This window comes from Heloderma suspectum, chromosome 2 (genome assembly GCF_057233095.1).
Source record: "Heloderma suspectum isolate Gila_16-S chromosome 2, 16-S_ref, whole genome shotgun sequence".
Taxonomy (NCBI): domain Eukaryota; kingdom Metazoa; phylum Chordata; class Lepidosauria; order Squamata; family Helodermatidae; genus Heloderma; species Heloderma suspectum.
The window spans coordinates 279,116,753-279,139,285 of record NC_139459.1 but is presented as its reverse complement, the minus strand read 5'-3'; the positions used below and the strand labels follow the sequence as shown (position 1 = coordinate 279,139,285).

The following is a 22,533-nucleotide window of genomic DNA, read 5'->3' as shown; positions in this document are numbered from 1 at the left end:
CCCATTTTATCCTCACAACAACAATGTAGGCAGAATAGACTGAGAGATAATAACACCTAACAAATTTAATGGCTGAGTGGGGATGTGAGCACATGTCTTCCTTGTTAAGGAATATCCATTCTGGCTTCACTGACAAGAATAATTTCATACTACATAAATGTCAAACTATAATGGCATTTTGGCAGCCCGGATGAAAACCACATTCATTTAAAATTCAGTTCAGGAGCTGTGTGCGCCATTATGGCTTGGCTGTGCAAGTATTTGAAAAATCAGAGTGGGTTGTATTCCCAATCTGCCTTCCATGAGCAAAAGATCCCTCTGTCCCACTCAGCAGGTTCTCCTGACTCTCTCAGTAGCATTTTTGGGAGGCTGGAGACTGCCATGAGAAGGAGGGGGTGGGGAAGTCCACTTCTGCCTGTGCTGTTGATCCAGCTTTAATCTGGGTTGACCCTTGTGTCTGGGGGCATCTCTGTGTGTGTTTTTAAATGCTAAATTAACATTCAGTGACGTCTATGCTCTGGAGGCATTGTATACTTGGAGATGAATGAAAAACCCTAGGATTGGCTGACTACACTGCCTCAGGAGGGACTGGCAGCTTGGCATTGCCTTTAGCTAGCTTGGCATTGCCTCCAACCGTAACTTTTCTTATGGAATCAATGAGGTACTTCTCTTTTTCAGGTGAGATGTCTGAAAAGCTAAGCAGATGCCGTAAGGAGCTAACTGCAGCTATTGACAGAGCAATGGAAGATCTCTCCATTCCTTTCCCGCACTCCTCAGATTCTACGACTGACCAGAACTCTGACTTGCTGATAACACAGCCATCTACACCCCCCAATGTAGATCTCTTTAATCACAAAGGAGAACCCATTCCTCCCACTGTGTGTTGCCCTCAGCCGTCTTTACCCGTCTCTGCTCCTGAAAAAGAGAATCCCCTTTTCACGCCAAATCTCATTCCAGTGACTATAGCTTCCAACATTCCATGTACAAAGCGGGAACCATTGACAAGCAAGGAAAATACATGGCTGCATCCTCCAATCTTTGTAGCTGACAGGCAGTTTTTTTTCAGCCTGGAAGAAAGCGAGAGATGGAGAAAAGGACATCTAAGGTATGCTTTGCCTGTCGCAGGCTTAATTTTTGTGTTTTCATGAATAGCACCTGAATGGCCGTTTTGATGGCTATTGATCTGGGTTCCTGCTGCTCAAAAGGGCTGATACACAGGCTGGCATCTGAGGTGCCCCAGTGGGGGGAAATATAATAAATTAAGGATGTGGTACCCATTAGTGGTGTTCAAAATATGCTCTCTGCTGAATGGCAGAATAACCCTTGGCTGGGATGGAAACTCAGCTTTATACCTCCCACCTCCATTTTGCCTCTGCTTGTAAATGTCTGCAACTTGCTACTGTAACAACTACCATGTGACTATCCCCTCTTCTGGCCTCCCTAAAAATGATCAGGTCACTCCTGTGAGATAGGCAGGATTAGCACTCTACAGGAAGCTCTTTGATACAGGCACAGGTTAGGAATGTTACCTTCGAAGCTTGGCTGTGGCTATGAGGAAGGCAGTATTTTCTCTCTCTTTCTCAGAAATGAGTCCCTGTACTTTCAAGCAACTTGCAGGGCCAGCCTTGCATAGTGTTCGGCAGAAATTATAGCAAGACCTGCAGCACAATCCTATAAATATCTACTTGGAAGTAAGTTCCACTGAGTTCAATGTGACTTACTCTCAGGTAAGTGTGTGTTAAGATTGTAGCCTTAGTCTGGGACTGCTACATTTTTTGTAACTGGGGGAGGGGATGCTACTTGCAATTTTCTGGCTTGGCTACAAACTTTTATTAGTTATAATTTCTTGTATGTTATCACCACCATGTCTAAAAACAGAAGAACACCCTGTCATCAGGTGTTTGTTTTTGCATTAGACCACAGATCTCATGATACAATCTTAAATATGCAGACTGCACAAGTCCTTGTGATGTAACAATCTTGGATATTTTTGTTTCCCCACTAATCTCCCCTAAAGAACTGTAAAGCAGAGATGTTACAGATCCCTTGCTGAAGATCCCACATAGCCCAGTAGCTATGAACATCTGTAGATTGCTTTGCACGTTGCTAGTCATACAGGTGCAAGAACACTTACTACTTAACATAATAGGAATAGCCACACCAGTGTTCTAAACCACTGCTACCATGAACCAGAAAACCACAGTTTCTTCTGTTTGTTTACTGGGATAAATTATAGTACATCATAGAACATATTTTGCTGAAAATGTTTCTTGTACAACGGAAATTGTATTGTTCAGTCAAAGTGTTTTTGTGGCGTTTAGCAAAACTGATGAAAGGTCCACGAAGTCAGAAACAAGTGCCAGCGATGTCTCTCCACACAGTCCAAAAGATCTTGCTGTCAGTGGTAAGCGATGTCTGCCTTGCTCCATAGATCTGGCTCTCTTCTTAAACTGGATCTGTGAAAGGCAGTAGTGTTACATGCCTATGGAAACAGTGGGAGCCTGCATATGTTTGATAGAGTTTAGGGTGAAGTATCTTTATTATTTGCCTGCTGCATGGGGCATATGCTGCTTGTTCAATCAGTATTATTTTAATGTGTATGTTAACTAATAGCTGCTAGAATGAGTGCATTACTGCAATGTGCACCATGGCAAATAAGTTAATCAGAAGGCCATGGTCTGAAGATCACAAAGAACCAACCATGCACCTCCTTGAGATGTATAGCCTTAACACCTGGGAGACAGTTGCATATGATTGGGAAGGGATGCTATAGGCCACAGTGGCCAAATCAACACCCCTTATTTAGAATCCCCCAGTTCCATTAACCTTTTGCCAGGTGCTTGCCTTCAATCCATCAGCTCTTGACAAACCTGCAGTTATTCAGAATAACTTCCATCCACATTTGTGATGAGGTAGTAACTAGCTAATACTTGCATGTACTTAACCTGTTGGCAAATAAAATGCAGCAGCCTTGCCATATTAACAAGAAGTAATTTTGACTGCATTTTCTGACTTGAGTGGTTTGTTTATCTTGAAAATCACTCTGTCAACTTCATCAGCCTATGCAGATACGTGAGGGAAGGACTGATGTTGTATTTTTGTTTTTACACTGAAGACAACTTAGGTGTTTGGCCAGCAGAAAGGCTGCAAAGAAAATCAGATTTTGTGAATGAACCACAGCAAATCTCTAGGACCTCAAGTGAACTGTTTCCTCTAGACGAGTCCTCAGCCCTGGATCCAGATGCGAGGGGCAGTTTCAGAAAGGTCCTGGAGTACAGTGCAGAGGATGAGGCAATTATTGAAACACTGCTGGATATGGAAGAGGAATACAGACTGAACAGCTCCACCTTGCACCAGCTGCACTAGATAGGCTGGTGCAAGGTGTGAGCTATCTTCATTTTAAGATTTGATAATAACACTTCTGAACCATGGACACTTTGGCAAACAATCCTGTCAGTTGCAAGATGCATTATTAAAACAAGTGATTCACAATATTGTGTGGAGTGATAGTACTTTCTCATAGGCCAACGAACAGTGAACTTTATCTAGGCCAGGATCAGAAAAAAATACTACCAATCAGATATTGTCCCTTTATCTTTCAAGATACAGCTTTTCAATAATGAGGGGAGGCATATACGATAGGATACAAACAATTACTTAAGTCATGGTTTCTCACAAAACATTTGTCGAACACTGGATATTTTGCTCTCTTATTAGAGCAGGAAAATACCTATGTACTATGGGGTAGATTCCATGGAAGAAGCTGAGGAGGCTGTTTGCATGATCAAACTGTCCACTGTGGCATATTTAAGATGGTGTATGCCAGTGGCTATTTTGAATATCAAAGCTGCAACCACATCTTGTCATGTTGTCCAAAGGTGGTGGAGATGGGTTGTGTGAGGATTAAACAACCTTTGTGGAACCTACGGCCTGTTTTAAAATTATGCAAGGGTTGGTTTTTCAGGATGGTGTCTGCAGGTGCCACAGCTTAAATAAGCCATTACAAGCCACAGCAATTGTGCTAATCTGGTCAATATATAAACTGCTGATATCAATAAAAACTGATGGGTTGTAGGCCCAGTCAGAGGTATTTTAGAACCAAAGATCTTGTGTCCCCACAATCCCAGGTTATGACAACTGAAGACTGTGCTCAAAAGGTTTTATGTGAGGAAAGCCAGAAATATGCATACTTTTACCTCGGACACAAATAAGATCTTCAGGAGGTGGGAGAATAAGAGCTGTATAAATCCATCTTCCATCCTAGAAGTGTACTTTAAAAAAGCCAAATCTAAGTTAATTAGGAATGGATGAAATGCTTGACTTTTGGTTGTCTCCTTGATTTACAACTGCTGTTATTGGCAACGGAAGGAAATGTTGTAAATCTCTTTACCTTTACAAATGTTTAGTGCTTAAGATTTTGGTGGTGGTGGGTCCCCTACAAGGAGGCGCCAGCAGGAAGTGGCTGGGTTCAGACAACATAACCCACCCTCAGGGGTTGAGTATGGGTTGTTGCTGAAACGTGGGTTGAGTGTGGGTTGTTGCTGAAACATGGGTTATGTTGTCTGAATCCAGCCGTGCTAACAAATCATGGTTTGTTAACCACAAACAACCCATGAAGAGAATGTATGGTTTGTTGTTGGGTTGTTGCTTATCGTGTTGTGTGAACCCAGTCAGTGACTTTGATGGGAGGTCCCCCAGTAAATGGATAAACTATGGCAAGAGGGTCAAAATGGGTGTTCCTACAATGTTTTCAGAGATGCAGAAAAGGATTCTTAGCCTAGGTTTGCAACAGAATACTACAAAAAAGCCAGAATATGTTTCACTTAACCACTGTTCCTATTGAAACGACATCTTCAATTCTCCATTCCAACTAGAGCATGTTCAAAGGTTGTCATTAATACTAGTTAAGAGGAAAGATGGTACAAGTCCTGTAATCTACCTCTGGGGTGGGAAATCTGCAATCCCCAGCCTAATTTCATGTGGAATGGTGTACACAGAGGGATCGAGTGGCACAGAGAGCATTACGCAATGCTGCAGACTGTCCACCATTGGCAATGGCCCCCACATTGCCTATGGGTCAAAGGCCATTCATAGGAAAAAGGTTCCCCACTCGAGATCTACATTAAGGCAAAATTGGCTTGTATTTGTAAAGCTCATGCTGTCCTTGTAAGCTATAAGATAAAATAGCTTGCAGGGATAGCATGAGATACAATGAAATGTAAGTTTAGAATTGAAGTTAATAGAACTATTCAGTGAATCCAAAATAACTAGAGCTGCTATTTTCTTCCTCCTGCTCCTTAAAAAGCATCATCTGACATAAAACAAAAAATGCCTACATGCACACCAATAGCAAATTTATAATCCAGAACAGTAACTACTGCTTCATATATAGCACAGACAAAAGACAGAACATCACTACTGAAATGCAGCCCAAGAGTTTGCATAAACATGGAGCAGATAAGTGTCTGTACCCATCTCCCACTACCCCAAGCAAGGGGTGATGGAAGTACCTCTGCTGTTGCTTTTCAACCTTCTGTGGGCTGTTTCTTTTACTGTAATTACGGTGGAAGCAATCTTAGCATCTTGATGCAAATTAAATTATGGTGTTGCTTAGAAAATATTTTGTTGTGTAACCCCACTTTCCACACAAGCATAGCAATGGATGGAAGTGAGGTGCCTGACATAGAAGTAGCAAATAAAATGTGAACATCTTGAAGTTTACTACTAAACAATATATTTAATACATTAAAGAGAGTGAATTAAGCTTGCATCACTAATCCGAACTACAGCTGCCCTGTTGCAGCAAGGGAGATTTATCTGGTCTTAGTGACCTGGCTAGATGCAGCTCCCTTAGGCAGCTTTCCCCACCCTGGACCTTCCAGATGTTTTGGATTTCAACTCCTGTCAGCCCCAGCCAGTATGGGATAAGAATTGCCTTAAGGCAATGGTGGGGAACATTTGGCCAGTAGGTGGGTTCCAGCCTGGGAGGCCTCCCTATCCAGCCAAAGCCCTTCCCTTTTCCTGAAGGCTCAGCCCGATTGTCAGAAGCTGCCACCTCAAGGTGTTTGGGGAATCCTGAAATGGTGATTCCCAAACAAGCAGCCCCTCTTCCAGTGAACCGAAAAGCATTCATCTATCCCATCTTCTTTGCCCCCAACCCAGGCTGCTTAGCACATTGGGAAACAGGTGAGGAGCAGAGAAAAGAGTGCTGCAGAGTTCCATGGCTCAGCTTCCTTCTTGACCCAAGCTGTTTCCCGTGTGGCTGTGTGTGTGAGAGTTAGAGACAGAGAGGGAGTGGCTCTGCTCAGTTTGATTTAGGCAGCCTTCGCTAGGTTTCCTCTGGAGCAATGCAGACCTTGTGGTGAAAAAGGTTTCCCATCTCTGCTGGGGAGTGCCACAATCGTAGCCACAAGAGCTGGACTAGAGTTCAGTTTAATTGCTATATACAGCATCTTGTTTCTTAAAGATACAAGGGTAGTAAACTGCTCCCCTTCATTGTCCTTATGCATAAAAGCAGAGCCTGTCACATATCGAGCACATCAAATTTTACTCTGAAAAGTTAGTATTTCAAATGTTTGCATTCTGACCAACTTGAGATAGTTAACAAGAAAGAATACAGCTTTAATAACATTTTATCTATTGTGCTACGCTACTATTACAGTATGGTGACAACTGACCTACAGTCACTCTCTGCGTTTGGCTGATAAATAAACAATAACATTTTATTCAGTCAACCTAGTTCTAGCATTATGAATTTTAGGAATGTGTATTATCTTTTGATTATACATACAAGTCTCCAAAAAGCAATGGAACACAAATCACAAAGTACCTTGGGTCATATGCATACTGAGACTTTAGGTGCTTGTTCCTTAAGGTAGCAATAAGGTTAAGTCTTCAAGCCTGTTTTCCATAGACAAGAACAATCTCTTAATAAAAAAGGGATTTCCCCTGGTTCCAGCTCATGTCTTACTAACATTCCAATCAAATTCTTAAGTGAAAGAAATCCAACTACAAATGGATCTAGGGGCTGATGTTAGGCAATGTTGAAGTGTACCAACTGTTTTTGATATCAAACCAGAGTTCAATTACTGGCCAAGCAGACCAGACCCCAAACCTGTGACCAGTTACAGATGAGGCAGGAGAAAGACGGGCTAGAGAAGAAGAGGTGCCTCCTAGTACAGCCCTTGGCCACCTCAGTCTTCTCAAAGGATCCTGCCTTCTAGTGGACAGAGGAGAGTACTTCAGTGTCTGGACCACAGGATGACAACAAGCAGGGAGAACAATCTCTGGAAGCTCCCTCAACCTTAACTGAAGTCTTTAAAGACCTGCCACTTCACATGTGGCAAGGCTGAACCGTGGCAATGGAAGAGGCTTCAGGGCAGAATCCTATACCAATATTTTGAGAAATATTAAGAGACCTTGGACAAGGCTTAAGATATTTAGAGTAGCAGTTGGTTGATTTTTAAAAATCATCAAGAACTCACTGTCAATTTCAAATTGTCCTGAGCTTACACAAGCTTCTCCCAGTAAGTCTGGTTAATGGTTATATGTTTAGTAGTTTACTCTGACCTATCAGCAGCTGTCACACCAGAGCTCCAACATGACTCAAAAGACATCAGATGAGACCTCAGAAGCCAGACTTTTACCTCCAGCTATGTAACTCACAGAAATTCTGATCATGTTTATTCTGGCCATCCATAAGGATACACTGTAGGTATTAAACATAAATGATTTAATGCCAACCATATGAAGAATGTCAGAACATGGACGTCTGCAGCTCTTCCTTAAACATGCCTTCAAAGCGGAGGTCTTTAGCCATGAGTTCCTCTTCAGCGTCCTCGAGTGCCCACTGATGGTCAGTCAGTTCTAGAGCCTCCCATTCTGTCTGCAAAGACAAAGAAAGAGCACTGACAGGGCCAGCAGAAGTGTACCAACTACCTACGTTCCCTCTTGGAACCCTGTCTTGAGAGGCCTGGCTCAATGTTCTGACTTAATTTATTCATGACGGTTTAGACTGAATTTTGCACCACAACACTGTGAAATTTGTGAATGAGATTATGTATTTTCAGTTTGGCTAGTTTCAATGCAAAAGAGTGATTAACTTCCAGCAAGGGCTGGCATGAGGAAGCAATCAGGCTGTTGGGAATAATCTGAGCAGGAGTGTTTGTGGCTGGGGGAAGAGGTCCTAATGGGCAACAACTGCCTGAGACCACTGGGTCTTCCTGGTGAACATGCCCACAGGTGCTAGTACTTAACATTCTGTAAGAGGGGAGGGCAACTTGTGGCCCTCCCGATGTTTTGGCCTACAACTCTCATCAACCCTAGCCAGCATATCCAATGGTGAGGATTGATGGGAGTTGTAGGCCAACACATCGGGAGGACCACGAGTTGCCCACCCCAGTTTTTTAACTACAGCCATTTTCTTTTACTACACAGCTGTTCACAGAAGCACAGATCAGAATGTACAAAGCTACTTACAGAGTTTGAAACAAACTCTCCAAAGAAGATGCCTAGGGATTTGTGCATTTGTATGTTTTACTGAGCTGGTCACTTCTAGAAAAAAAACACTGAAGTGACTAGTTCTGTAGAACATACTAATTCTTCGTTCCACATATTTCCACTTTGTCCACAATACAAGCATCTTCTTCAGAGGGGTTACAGTCAAACAAGCTGTTTCATAAGATCAGTAGCGCTGCTATCACCTATGACAGAATTCCTCATATTTTTTCCAGCTAGTTTTATGATGTAACAGAATACAGACATCTAGCATGCAATCTGTTTGAATGCAGGGCTGGGGAACCTTCTCTTGAGGGCTACATTCCCTTGGAGATAATTAGTTGGGGGACTGCATGCCAGTGGTGTGTGGGGCCACCCCATTTCTCTTTTTCCCAACAGCCCCCATCTCTTTCTCCCCGCCCCCCTCTCCCTCCCTGCCCAGTGGCCTGTCGGGAGGAGAAACAGATCGCTCTGGCCAGAGGCTTGAACTGATCGCTTGCAGAGGGCCAGAGGAAGTTAGGCCATGGGCCCACCCATTCTAATGCACTGGTTTCCAAACTTTCTGCCTCTGGGAAACCCTTATCTACTTGTCTCTCAAAGAACCACAGCACAATGCTGAAGATGATGGGACACATTAAAAGGGCACATAAAAGCCTACTCTCACTAAGGTGATCAACTTGTATCTGGGCTATATACCATAGCTGTCTAGAGAGGGGGCTCACATGATTGAATGTTACTCTATTAAAAAAAGGTTCTAGTCTAGCCTTCTCACTGGCATGCTAGTTTCCAATATATGGGGGATTCCTCCCCTTCTCAATTCAATCATATAAACCTCCATCTGGAGTCTGCAGGGCACTGGCCAAGCTTGTTGAGCCTCACTGCTGCCTTGCATTAACTGACTATGCCATAGAACCCACCCACTCCTTGCAGCTGTGCACATCAGTAGCTTGTCCACCTTCACACATCTTCTCATTGACAACTCCCCAATAAACTTCCAAAGAACCCCAGAACAGTTTAAAAATATTATATTAGAACAGTGTTTTCAATCTCACTAGTATAGGCTAAAGAATTTTTTAGCATACCTTCCCAACCCATGAATTTAAGATGAACACATTTTTCAGGTATTTTTGCTTTTGAAGTATTTTCCCTGCACATTTTACGAATTGAAACAATACTACATGAAACCTGAGGAGCTCATTTCTGCAGTTGGAAGAGAAGCCTCATACCTTAAATGCTTTATTAGTATCTGCAGGCATGGCCATAGCTGCCCCTGTCATCTGCTCCTGCATTACTCTGGACTGATCTGCAGCTGCAAATATGAAAGAAGAGTGGTTCATGTTACTCTATACAAAAGCCTTCCCCAACCCTGGTGCCCTCCAGATGTGTTGGACTACAAGAGCCATCATCCCCAGCCAGCATGGCTACTGGCTGCTATACAAAAACAGTACTAAGACCACTGACAGGAGAGGTGTTCCAGAAGGAGACCAATACAGTGCTGTGCCCAGCAGGTAGGTAGCAAAGTATCCCACCAGCATTCTGCAAATTAGGCAGAAGGAAAAAGCAGGAGTCCATCAGTCAGTAGGCTCCATTTTCTTTAGCCTTAACATACAACAAGCCTTTTGCCTTGTTACCACTGAAGTACATTATAATTTGCATTAGATAGATAGTAATATTGGTAACTGAGTCAGGACTCATAAGAAATACTATTATTGTCTTAAATAGATACCACTACCAGAAAGAAAGGGCTTCCTAGGAGAGAAAACCTATGGCATTTTACTTATTTGTCCCAATAACAGTATGTTGGGATCATGCCTAACTCTTGCCACCTAACGATTAGAATTAAGGCCGCTGAAGTGAGCCATAGGTAAACATCCACTTGAACCAACAGAGTTTCTGCTAATGGTATAACTCACTCAAAACAAAATAACTCCAAACACTTTTGTGGAAGAGCAGTCATTAGGTGTGGTTTGACGTCTCCACTGCCCCATTTATGCAGCAAACAAATAAACAGCAATATCTTACCATTATCTTGGCCAAGGATGAGGGTATAAATGCTTCGAAGTCCAAACACATTTAGAAAATACCAAGAAGCAGAGCTTACCCTAACAAACCAAAGATATTAGGTGTCATTTAAATACACGGATGCCAAATTAATGACTGTGCAGTAGCTTTCTCAGTTCTAGATTTCATTCTAAACAAAGTCTAACAACAAAGGACTCTTACCAGGATGCATCCAAAGTAAGCAACTCAATACCCTGCTGTAGCATTGGTTTAAAACGCAGTGTCAAAGGAAAGGGGACTTTTGCTGCAAGAAAAAAATATAGGCCACAGAACAATTATTATATAGAACTAATTTACACAGTGCTCAACAAAGGAACATAAATGAACACAGATCTTTTCCACATGGAGAGTACTGAACTGAAATGTCTATAGTTAAGAAAAGAAAGAAGGCAGGTGGGAAAGGGAGAGGACAGGATAAGCAAGGGACAAATGTGAACACACACACTTAGGCTTTCTTCCAGTTGATGACTAGGACTAATGAGTTCAGACAAGGGGCTGGATCCAGATTTATGCGGGAATAACTGCACTGCTGGGAGTGGACTTCCCCACCTGCTCTTTCCCATGGCAGCCCCTCTGCTACACAGAATTAGGAGACCTTCTGGATGGGGTGAGCTATGGTGTGGGGAAGGGGACCCCCAAAATGAGTCAGAGGAACCGTGTGTGAGTGGAGCCCTTGTGTGAGAAGCTTCCTTCCTCTTGCAGAAAACAGATGCTAGATCCAACCCAACAGCTTTGCAGAAAATTGGGCTGGAGGAGGCATTCTTCTGGGTGGTTGCTCTGGGCCTAAGCAGCAGGGGAGGACTGGATGCAGAAGGGGATGGGATTGGATGTGCAGTGTCACATGGTCCGAGCAAGGCAGAGGTGAGTATCTGTGGCAAAGTAGTTTTGGATATAGGTGGGAGACACTGAGGTGTGACAAAGGAAGGACCAGATGGTTAGAGGTACAACAGAGTAAGGCAAACTCCCAAAAGGTGCTGAGAAACCCTTTTTTTTTTTTTGAAGCAGCTCAGAAATGTGCTATGTTGGATGTTTTTAGACACTTCCTCAGAAGCAACAGTCATTTCATGTCTCTTGCATGAGATGTTCTCTCTTTGACAGAGTGCTCGCCAGATGAACAGATCATCAACCATAGGAAAGAAGGGCGATAGCTCAGTATATTTTACATGTAAAAAATCCCAGATTTAATCCCTGGCATATCCAGGTAGAGCTGGGAAAGACTTCTATCTCAAATCCTGGAGAGCTGCTGCCAGTCAGTGAAGACAATACTGAGCTAGATGGACCAATGGTTTGACTTGATATAAGGCAGCTTCCGTGTATGTCCTAAGGAGCAGTAAAGCAACAATTACAGAATTTGAATCTTTCTCCTTTACTTCAGCCATTTTAGAAGTGTTTTGAAATCACCTAAAAAGACAAAAAATGAAGCTTCATCTGGTTTCAGTTTATCCAAGATAACAGGACAATCTCCAATGGAAGTGCATAGGCCACTGCTGTTACAGGGTACACGAACACTCAGCTAATGAAAACACTGACTGGGTTCAGGATTTTAGAAGCATCTGCTGCTGCAATAAAGCAGATGGTACAACTTGATGTTTGACCTCCAGCCAACGTCAGTGAACACATTTACTATTTTAAGTGTGGTTCTCACTCACTGCGAGACAAACATTATTGTAACCATCTGCATACCATGACTTTCCTTTCTCTGAATGGGAAGAAGTAACCCCACATTGCAATGTGCCTATACAAAGCAAATACTACAGCATGCTGCATGGGGAACAATTCAGTATTCAATTCAAGATAGGATTGTTAAATTCTTTACTTTCTGCCTACAGGGAATAGGAGCACTGGCACTGGATGAGAAGGGCAAGGGTGATGGGGAGAGTCCACGGCTCAGTGGTAGAACACATGCTTGACATGCAGAAGGTCCCAGGTTCAATCCCCGGTATCTCCAGGTAGGGCTAGGAAAGAATCCTGCCTGAAACCCTGGAGAGCCGCTGCCAGTCAGTGTAGACAATACCGGGCAAGATGGGCCCATGGTCTGACTCAGTATAAGGCAGCTTCCTATGTTCCTATGGCAGAAGGTTGTCCTTAAAGACTAAGAGTCTGGATTAGATCCCTTGTTTGGTACACAATAAAAGCCTCCTTGGTAAACCCCTGCATTAGGATTTAGACTCATCCGAGCTTGGACCAAGCAAGCAAAAGTTCAAGAAAAACATGTGCAGGACTCTTATGATGTCACTGTGACATCAAGGAGTGAAAATATAATATCAGGTTTTCTCCTCTAATGTTTGTCATCCTTTATACACCAACCACAAGAAATCCAAAAAGAAAATACTAGTGCCAGTCTGCTAGCTTGACTCTACCTGGGCAGCCATTGTGTAAGAGAGTGCTGGCCTTTATTTGATCCAGTAAGGCATTTCATGTATTCTTGTGTAACTGAAGGCCTGAAGAAACCAGCCTGGCCCTGGCCCTAACAGGCTGATAACCTAATATGAAACCTACGTTATTGGATGTGAAACAAAACAAATGCTATATGAATTACAAACCTGCTGGAAAAGAAGTTGTGGAATGATCAAATGTGTCTCACTGGACAAAGATTATCCATTGTAGTTAATGGCAATTAATGATAGATGTTAATAGCAATTAGAGAAAAATTGCAAAAACTGATATACTGGCCACTTCCACATTGAACAGTAAACCAGGATTCTAACAAAGTTTGATTTATTGTGAACAAGTTGCATGCTGGTGCACACAGCCTACTCTCTCCCTCTTGGCTCCTCCCCTTAGCAGCTAAATAAACCAGAAACTGTTTGTTCCTCAACACTGCACTGTTAATCTGTTGCAGCAAGCAAAGAACCTAGTGGCGTCTTAGAGAATAAAGTATATCATAGCGTAATCTTTCATAGGTTAGAGCCCACTTCATCAGATGCATGAATTAGTCACCCTACTGGGTAAGTAAATATACCCTGAGTACAGAGTGAATAATCTATTCTAAAAAAAAAAAAGGCCAAAGATACTATAATACATGAGACGGCAGCAGGTGTGTCACATTACTATGAAGAGTACAAATAAAGACAAGATCCAATCAACATGGAAGTGACCTACTCCTAAATAGTGACCACTGGTTGTGAACAAGCATAGCAAAATTAATAGCGTAACACAACCTAAAGAGGGGCAATTACTTTCAGAAGCAAGACAGCCACTCCTGTCTCTATTGAGTCCAAGTTCCAAGCTTACACAATGGCCTCAGTGTGAGGTAAGTTACTATTTCCTTTTCACAGACAGGAAACTGAAGCTAGCAAACAGTGACTTGCTCAAGGCCACTATTTCTCAAACTTCACATAATGACCAAGCAGAAAGGCAAGTTCTCTGGGAAGGTGAGCAGTATGCTAATGAGATTCAAGGTCTCCAGACAACCCAGGTTTAGATTTTTAAACTGAAACTCACTTGTGACAAAGCCTGAGAAGGTCATGTTGATCCAGCCACCAATTAGAATCATAGGCAGCACATTTGTTACATTCCCTTTCATCATATCTGTCAGCATAGTAGGATCTGCAAGACACACAAAGTTCAGGTGAACACATGATATGCACTCTGTGATCCCTTGGATTTTTGAAAGTCTTGGTGTCTTAATGTGGACACAACCAAGAAAACCTCTTTGGCATGAATGAAGAGACCACCCTGTTTAGTCTTCCTTTCAGTATTTAATTTTGCTATTGGAAAATGGCTGTGGCCTTTAGGCTTATCTCAGCTCTGCTGTTCTCAACTATATAGTAAATATCCATGGACACCATGGTGCAAGGTTAGTTCATTCTCAACAGATCCCAGGTTTTCCTCTCAGCTCTGCCTCATTTTAAGGACATGAAAGATCCAGCAAATTCTTCATTCTTAAAGCCAGAATTTGAAAATGCAGCTGCTAGTGCAGCTTGTTCTCAGCACCATGCTCACTTGTGAACTAGGAACACAGCCCTGCTGCTTTAGTTTGCAATGGTTTGCAATCATCTCAACATTGACTGCGTTTGCACAACACAACCCATCATGGGTGATGAGCCATGGTGGGTTGTCATGTGAACCCAGACTGATTCCTGCAGGGTGGCTTGTGCATGGGCAACAAGCCACCCTAACAACCCATGGCTTGTTCTAGGGGTTGTTCAACCCACAAAGGGTTGGCGTGTCATCTGAACCTGGCACTGCCAACCCATCGCGGGTTGTAGGCATTGGTGAGCAAGCTGCTTGGCAAGAGCGTCAGAAATCCCTGCTGCTCTTGCCAAGCAATCTCACCCGTGAGTGACAGCCCCTCCAACAGTGCCCAAGCACCACTTTGGAGGGGCTGTCACTTGCTCACTAATCCCTTTTACATTATTTTTTCAGGCCCAACATTTGTGCAAAATGGGGCCGAAAAGAATTTTTTTCCAGCCCCTGTAATGTGTGTAGATGTCCTCATATTTTTGTTGTTGTTGGATTTCTGGAGATGCACAAGTGTGCAACTCCAACAGTCCAAAAGTTAGGCTTGCCTTGTCTAGTATCTTGCATGTTTCAGGTGTCAAACATTGAAGGTAACTGACAAGAGGGGACTGTATATAGGCTGATTTTACAGCCTTTTACAGGTGACAGCTGGGGAAAGGGGGTGCAGATCACCCCCTTAGCAGGGTGATCCCCAGGGTTTTAAGTCTTGCCCCGACCTTTGGAGGTGCCCTGCTAAGAATCCCCACTTGCCTGAGTACCCAGCATGTGTCCTTCACAGAGAAGTACAAACCACCCCCTTTTTTGCACCCTTTTGCCTTAGTCGCAGCTACGTTTGACAGCTGTCAAAGGCTGCTGTGGTTACTGCAAACAGAAGGGAAAATGTGTGTGTGTGTGTGTGTGTGTTTCTATAGATCTCTGTGAAAAAGAGTCTCTATGACAAAGGGGGTGATCTGCACCCCCTTTTCCCACCTGTCAACTGTAAAGGGCTGTAAAATCAGCCTATACGCAGTCCCTACTTGTCAGTTACCTTGCATGTTTGACACATAAACATGCAAGGTACTAGACAAGGCAAGCGTATCTATTTTGGACAGTTGGAGTTGCCACACTTGCACAACTCCAAAAATCCAACAACAAAAATATATTTTTTTTTAAAATGGGAACATTTGCAAACATTACTGGGGCTGGGGAAAAAATCGGCCTCAATTTGTGCAAATATGGGGAAGAATTTTTTTTTAAAGCTGGGAACTGCAACCAGGGTCACAGTTCCCATGGAGAGGCAGCCTTGGTGACAGACAAGACTGGTTCTGCCACCAAGTCCCCTAGGATACCTGCCAGGGCCAGCAAGAGGACAGGGGTAACGAGGAGGAGAACAGCCCACCGTGAGTCCGATTATCTGTCTGGCACACTGTGGGTTGTTCGGATGACAACCCACACGGTGTGGCTTATTTCACAGGGTGGGTTGTCGTGTCGTAAGAACTCAGCCATAGCCTTCAGCAGGATCAAAACTCTTAGTGATCATACATTATAATTACTCCAAATTACATGAGTAAATGGGCAATTGACTCAGCAATCTCTGTCGTTTAACAACAACTACCAGAGGAAACTTCCAGCAATACTGTATTTCAAACTTTCAAGGCTCTAGTACTATATGTGGTTTTTGAGCAGGGACATGATTGATACATATACATACATACATACATACATATATATGGAAACCAGTGTCACTTTTCACAAACCTACCAGAAAGTAAAATCATAACACACTTCCAGACTGATCTTGAAGTTTTCAAGAACAGTAATGAAGCAGAAGTAAAGTTTTATTATGATATGGAGAAGATCTTGCTTGTTTTATATTCTGAACATGCTACCTAGTCTTCAAGACTGGTGGTTGTTCCTAAGCTCAGAACCAAAGTAGCTGTTCCTATTATTGCTCATGTTTTAGAAGATAACATAAATCATCATAAAAGAGTAAGGCCTTCTTGGGAAGGCTTCTTACATACCTGTCATTGGGGAAGGTGGTACTACCTTCCTTTTAGTTTTCTTAAAGAAACCATCATCAGGATTATTGAAGTAATATTTCCGCGTCAGAAAGGACTAAAAGAAAAAGTCAAGTTCTAATGATGAAGAGAAGTGGACATGGGGCTTCCAAGTTAAATACAGTTTACTTCTCTGTAAAAGAGCTGGTGTAACAGGTGACTGAAATGTGCACTTCAGATGAACCTCCTTGCATTCCTAAGTGCTTACAGATTTCAAAGAAAACAACAATGGTGGTATATATTTAGTCCTGAATCAATAGTATTAAAACTGCTCGGCCTCATCACATAATTTTATTTTCCCTAGATGCAGATGACATAGCTTAGACACACAGGATGTCTATACGGATGTAGCAAAACATATTTACAGACAGTGTTACAGATTTACCATAAGATCAATAGCAATATAAGTAGTTAATTTCTTGTTTCAGTATACCAGCAATAATGAAAAATGGCAAAGAAAAAAAAGATATTGAAAGCCATATGATGCTCCCATTAAGAGCTATGAATTTTTGCAACATGGTAGTAAATTGATTTGGTGACATTGTAACCCAGGGGTAGGCCATCTTTTTGGGTCCATAATGCACTTTGGAAATCTGAGAAACTGCCCTGGGCACCACGCCACAATGGGTGCACTGCAGATGAAAGTATCACTCTGCAGCCATGTACCATCTTCATTTCCTAAGAATGCCTCTGAGCCCCGTATGTGGCCCAGAAGCATCTATGAGAAAAGAAGATGGGAGCAGCTAGAGGTTCTCACTTTGCTCTGAAGCAATCCCAGCTGCCAATAAAAAATGTCATTTAAAAAAAGAAGAAATAAGAAAAGTAGGGCACCTCACTGGGTGTCAAGAAAGGTATCTAGTACTGCAACATTGCCTGCTCCTGTTGTAACCACTAACCACTAATAGCCAGTGTGGCGTAGTGGCAAGAGTGTTGGACTGGGAGTCAGGAGATCCGGGTTCTAGTCCCCACTCGGACACGGAAGCTCACTGGGTGACTTTGGGCCAGTCACAGACTCTCAGCCCAGCCTACCTCACAGGGTGGTTGTTGTGAGGATAAAAAATGAAGAGCAGGAGGATTACGTACGCCGCCTTGGGCTCCTTGGAGGAAAAAAGGCGGGATATAAATGCAATAAAATAAATAAATAACTCAATTTACTACATGTCCCCAACTTTTGCATCATTGGGCACTTTCATCAAAAATGGAAATAGGTACCTAAAAGGTCACATTTCCTACCAGCAGGCATCACGTCGGACCATCCCATTGCCTTGGCAATGCATTGCTTCATGTTCATATTAATAGAAATGCTCGGTTCTGCTGCGCAAATGTGTTGACAATGTGTATTCAAGGTCCTTATGAAGACTGATGTTCCAAGACTTGGAAAAATCGAAGTTTACCTTTCATATACTCGTTAATTTAAAAAAACACACACACACACGCAACAAAAACTAATGTCACATGCAGGTATTCTCACATGCATGGAAGCGTACCTGCTTTGGAATGTACTTTCCATTTTCTCTGAGAACTCTACTTCGAATCAGAACTTGGCTGGAAGAAAGAAAACCATTACTGGGCATGTGAGATAGAAGAATAGAATAAGGTGGAAGGCATACTCCCGGACAAGCACTACATGTTACATTGATACAAACTATAAGAGACAGCCTTCTAACAAGTTATCAACATTTATATAGCTTTTCTTTTTCAGAGTAATATGAGATTACAGAGTTTAAGGACATGCGCTGTGCAAGATTTCAGGATCAGCAGTTGCTGATTTAGGGAACAATCCTAACTAGATAGGTGGCCACCTCTGGAGGCGACCGCCTATCCAAAGCAAGGCAGGAGAGGCATGGGGAGGATCATTCGCTCTGCGCCTCTCCTGCCTTGCTATCTTTCGCTAGACAGCCATTTTCGGCTGTCTAGATGTGGGACAGCGGAGCAGGGGAGGAAGCTGCCATACGACACATTGGATGTGTCATACACACAGCTCCGCTCTCCCCACCTTGGAATGCCCCCCCAGCCCCAGCCCTTTTCAGTCGGTCCACGCTCCTCTTGCAGGCACAGAGAATGGGGCTTCTCTGCACTGCCTCCGAGGCAGCATGGACGAGGGGGCCAGTTGGTTTTCTGGGAACCAACCTCGAAGCACGGGCTCCGAGGTCGGTTCCTGGAAATGAGTATATCCTATGGCCTTCAAGACAGTATCTAGTGGCCATAGGATTGCTCTCTCTGGAACTGATTCCTCCCCTCATGCTAGATTTCAAACTGACTGGGGCAACAGATTTTATTCTTTGCCATCATACTTGTATTTTCCTACATGGAAATTATCCCCATCTTGGAAAACCATAAAGTACTGAGCAATCACATGACATGCCAGAATCTGCTATGGTTTTAAACCTAGATATACTTGTCCAGATCAGCTTTGCAGCCTTTAATAACTGCTTTATTATTCCCTTCCATAATCCAGGTTCCCTTGCTATCATCTATGTGATCAGTAACAATCTGAAGAAAGATTAGTAAACATTTGCAGAACAAAAGTTTGAAAACATCAACAAGCCTAAACATAGAAGTCAAAATTCTATTATACCATTTAGAAATCTTAGTATTACAAATAACATCTTGCCATTAATTTTGGAACAAAGGATGATAATGCTGTGGACTTTTCTAGTGGCCAAAAGGTCAAGTTCTATTTTTTCTAGTCTGTGCTGTGTGTCCTTCTTTGCTAGTACATGGAGGCTACTAAAATACTTCTACCCTCTCCTCTGTGGTGTAATCTCTACATCAGTAATATTTATACTCCACCCTTACAATGGAAAACAAAGCTTAGGGTGGTTTACAACAAAATCAAGTATAAAACTATACACCGTGAGCTAATAAAAAACAAAGATGGACATACAGTATAGTGGTTAAACCAGAGGTTTTGAGCAAAGTGTGCACATTGGGTTAAAAGTATCAAACTTGCCATGGATATGCAGTGATTATGCCTAAACATTTCCCAATACGGATCCTCCCCACATCTACTCCTGTTTTGAAATAAATGAATGTAAATGTTTATATTTTTCAGTTATAAACAAATGCTCTCTAAGCTGAGAGAACATTTCCAGTTATGATTGTAAGGTTCCAATATAATTAGATGAGAAAATTAAGCTGAATACATGGATAAAAAGCCCATTAAGTGTTCATGTTCACAATGAAATATGAAATCCTATAACATCATATATATGCAAGTGGTTAAATAATGCAAGCTATTGTCTCTGAAAATCATTTATATCTCTCATTGAGCTAATATTAACACCACACATTAATAACTCCAAAATAAACTTGCAAACTTATTGGTTATGTGTGCAAACTCATAGTGTATGGGATATAAATAGGTTTATGGGACATAAATACAAGCATTGTCATGTACCTATTTTATGGATAAACTCTCCTAAGAGCTTAAGCAGTGGGCAAGTTTAAATGGGAAGTGAAGCAATGGTGGGAAGTGAAGCAGTGGTTCTTAAGATAGCCTGGGCCCAAGTCATGTAGGACTTTCAAGGTAATAACCACTATCTTGAATTGTGTCTGCAAACAAATCGGGAGCCAGTGCACCTGTTGAAAAATAGGTGTTATACATTTGGAAGAATGAGTGCCCACCAAAACCCTTGCAGCTATTTTCTGGACCAGCAGAAGTTTCTGGAGATTCTTCAGCAGCCACCCATGTAGAGTGCATTAGTGCAATCCAGTCTGAATGTAACTAAGGCATATATCACTAGGACTACCTCTGATCTTCTGAGGAATGGACACAGCCGGTGCCCTAGCCTAAACAAGTCAAAAGAAGCCATGGTCACTACCTAGGCATCCAGGAGCAAAACCAGGTCCATGAGCACTCCCACATGCCCACACAGAAATGCATGCACACACCAAGACCCAGTATGAAGCATAATACAGCTTATCTCTTGCAGTCCAGTAATGACAACAATTAAAAACATTTGAGGGGGCAGGGAATACAGCCATACTGTCATCAACCTCTAAAGCTTTTAATGATGACTACTAAACGAGACAATAGCCAAATATGCAGTTGGAAGCATCTCTTACCTGTCAGACACTTGCTCCTGAGTGAGCTTTTTGTCACTCTGGAGCAGGATAGATACATAGTGGCGAATCATCCCCACAAAGAAGGTTATGAATACTATGGGAAGCACCACCCATAGTCGAATATTGGAATCCAGCAACAGCTCTGGTTCACTCATTGTTCAAATACAATTCTGGTCATGCGTATCAGCTTCGATCTGTAATATCCAGGAGAACACAAAGTATGATGCAACAACTGATGAGTCTTATAGCCAAGAAAATAAGAGATTTCTAATTTCCCTCAACTTACCAAAAATGTTGGACCAGCTGTTGTGTTGCCAGTCGAGCTCTCTTTATTTTAAAACAGCCTTCACCAACTTGGTGCCCTCCAGTTGTTTTGGAGTACAACTACTACTACAACTCCCAGCATTCCTGACCATTGTCATGCTGGCTGGGGCTGATGGGAACTGTCCAAAACATCTAAAGGGCGCTAGGTTGAGGAAGGCTGTTTTAAAAGATGTTCCCTATTCCAGACTAGTGCCAAAGTTCTCCAAAACAGTGACCTTTCTCATTCCTTTCTAACTCCAAAACAGCACACACTTCCTACACTCAAGTGTCCCTTGTTCTTTTAAAAAAAGACAGCCACAGCTATCAATGCAAAAAGGCAAGACACTGGGGGCCATACAAGCTTTGAACATTACTTCGCACTCACCTCCAGGGAAGACCAAGGCTGGAGAAGATACCACTCACGGAGTGCTTGGTACAGCCAGAAACAGGGAGAGTGGGGGCGAGGAAGGACGGAGAGATCTTGAAGTACCTTTAGAAGTACGGAGGGCTTGATCTGAACGAGAGCTCAGCCCCAGAACCTATTTTAAATGGGACGGATTAAATAATACAGACAAGCTCGCTAAGCTTGTGGAGACTGCCTTCCCCTAACCATGAGCGATCACAGCCGAGCTTCACGCACCCGGAATTAGGCGAAGGGCTTCCAGGCCACAGAGGCTTGAGCCCAGCACCTCTCTTCTCCAAAATTAGCCACAGGAAGAGAGACGTTTTACACCCCCACTTCAGCTGCAGCCCAGCAGTCAGAGCCACCCCATTCTTCCTCCTCTCGAGGAGGGAGAGAATGAAGAGCGAGGCTTCGCTCTTGAAGAAGCACGAAGCCCCCTCACCTCTTCTTACCTCACCGCCCTGGCCCCCCTTCACTGCTCCGGGAGCAACGAGTGACGCGTTCGCCAAGCGCCCGGCGGTAGCGGTGTCACGTGCTCGGTGAGGTCATCGCAGCGCGGCCCCGTGTGTTGGTGCTTGGCGGGATAATTTGAGCGGAGGCGCGCGCCAGGGCTGGTCTGGGCGCCCGGACGGTAAGAGCTGAGCTGAGCTGGGCGGTGCACGGCTGCCCTTGCTGGTAGCGGCGGAAGGGGGGGGGGTTAATTTACCTGTAACGGCTGTCCTGGGAGCCTCGCCTGTCAAGCAGGACTCGGGCAGGGTTCCAGTTTAACAATCCTATACTTCAAGACTCGGCAACCTGGTGCCCTCCAGTTCTTTTTAGCTGCAACTCCCATAATCTCTGACCATTGGCCATGCTGGCTGGGGCTTTGGGGTGTTGTAGTACCAAAGTTCTGGAGGGCACTAGATTGCCTCCCACAGCTATACTTGCTTGCCCGTTCCAAGCCCCAATTGGAACGATATTGGGTTACGATGTAGATAGGTTGCTCTTCTAAGACATGACCCCTTCAACCTTCTGGGACCCCAGGACCCACCTCCAACATGAGGTCCACTCAAATTTTGATACATTATTTATCTGACTTGTTAAAATAATTTATCAGCTCCCTTTTCCAGCGCTCAAGGTGGCTTACGTGACAGGCCTAGGAGCTGGGAGAACCAGGTTCTAGTCCCCACTTGGCCATAGAAGCTCACTGGGTGACTTTGGGCCA

The 22,533-nt window shown here is 43.3% G+C and overlaps 3 protein-coding genes across 21 annotated transcripts in view; 2 read left to right on the top strand and 1 right to left on the bottom strand.

The window, feature by feature from the left end:
• The first annotated feature begins 555 nt into the window (after positions 1 to 555).
• Positions 556 to 3,446, top strand: C2H3orf62 (chromosome 2 C3orf62 homolog). The gene is made up of 3 exons (XM_084839564.1): positions 556 to 1,105; positions 2,322 to 2,404; positions 3,116 to 3,446. The coding sequence occupies exons 1-3, from the start codon at positions 648 to 650 to the stop codon at positions 3,364 to 3,366; spliced, it is 792 nt and encodes a 263-aa protein (XP_084695690.1). The 5' UTR covers positions 556 to 647; the 3' UTR covers positions 3,367 to 3,446.
• EMC3 (ER membrane protein complex subunit 3) lies at positions 1,814 to 21,811 on the bottom strand. 18 transcript variants are annotated; one of them, XR_014788466.1, is made up of 12 exons: positions 21,772 to 21,811; positions 21,312 to 21,465; positions 20,624 to 20,817; positions 18,043 to 18,100; positions 16,520 to 16,613; positions 14,002 to 14,106; positions 10,720 to 10,801; positions 10,519 to 10,598; positions 9,723 to 9,805; positions 7,744 to 7,885; positions 6,830 to 6,900; positions 2,220 to 2,456 (listed from the first exon to the last, which is right to left on the bottom strand). XR_014788466.1 is itself a non-coding variant. In XM_084839560.1 (11 exons), the coding sequence occupies exons 3-11, from the start codon at positions 20,776 to 20,778 to the stop codon at positions 2,446 to 2,448; spliced, it is 759 nt and encodes a 252-aa protein (XP_084695686.1). In that variant the 5' UTR covers positions 20,779 to 20,817; positions 21,312 to 21,465; positions 21,567 to 21,811; the 3' UTR covers positions 1,814 to 2,445. The 18 variants fall into 18 exon arrangements, 16 of the variants coding, with proteins under 16 accessions (XP_084695686.1, XP_084695685.1, XP_084695683.1 ...); XM_084839560.1 differs by lacking the exon at positions 6,830 to 6,900 and having other exon boundaries at positions 1,814 to 2,456; positions 7,795 to 7,885; positions 21,567 to 21,811; XM_084839559.1 differs by lacking the exon at positions 6,830 to 6,900 and having other exon boundaries at positions 1,814 to 2,456; positions 7,795 to 7,885.
• A 70-nt stretch (positions 21,812 to 21,881) lies between these two features.
• The window catches only part of FANCD2 (FA complementation group D2), a 57,220-nt gene continuing 56,568 nt past the window's right edge, over positions 21,882 to 22,533 (top strand). The window contains exon 1 of one of the 2 annotated variants that reach the window (XM_084839535.1): positions 21,882 to 21,960. The gene's annotated coding sequence lies outside the window, so the exon portion shown is untranslated. The remainder of the gene's footprint in view (positions 21,961 to 22,533) is intronic. The other variant, XM_084839536.1, reaches the window with a different exon arrangement.

What these genes read in the sequence shown, in the direction of transcription:
- EMC3 (XM_084839551.1), bottom strand. Translation starts at nt 20,778, where the DNA reads ATGAGTGAACCAGAGCTGTTGCTGGATTCCAATATTCGACTATGGGTG. An exon ending in GAAAGTACATTCCAAAGCAG is followed by an intron (nt 16,614 to 18,042) that starts GTACGCTTCCAT and finishes TTTTTCTTTTAG; the next exon opens with TCCTTTCTGACGCGGAAATA. An exon ending in CATCCTTGGCCAAGATAATG is followed by an intron (nt 9,806 to 10,518) that starts GTAAGATATTGC and finishes TCATATTTGCAG; the next exon opens with CTGCAGATCAGTCCAGAGTA.
- C2H3orf62 (XM_084839564.1), top strand. Translation starts at nt 648, where the DNA reads ATGGAATCAATGAGGTACTTCTCTTTTTCAGGTGAGATGTCTGAAAAG. An exon ending in TGGAGAAAAGGACATCTAAG is followed by an intron (nt 1,106 to 2,321) that starts GTATGCTTTGCC and finishes TGTGGCGTTTAG; the next exon opens with CAAAACTGATGAAAGGTCCA. An exon ending in AAAAGATCTTGCTGTCAGTG is followed by an intron (nt 2,405 to 3,115) that starts GTAAGCGATGTC and finishes TTTACACTGAAG; the next exon opens with ACAACTTAGGTGTTTGGCCA.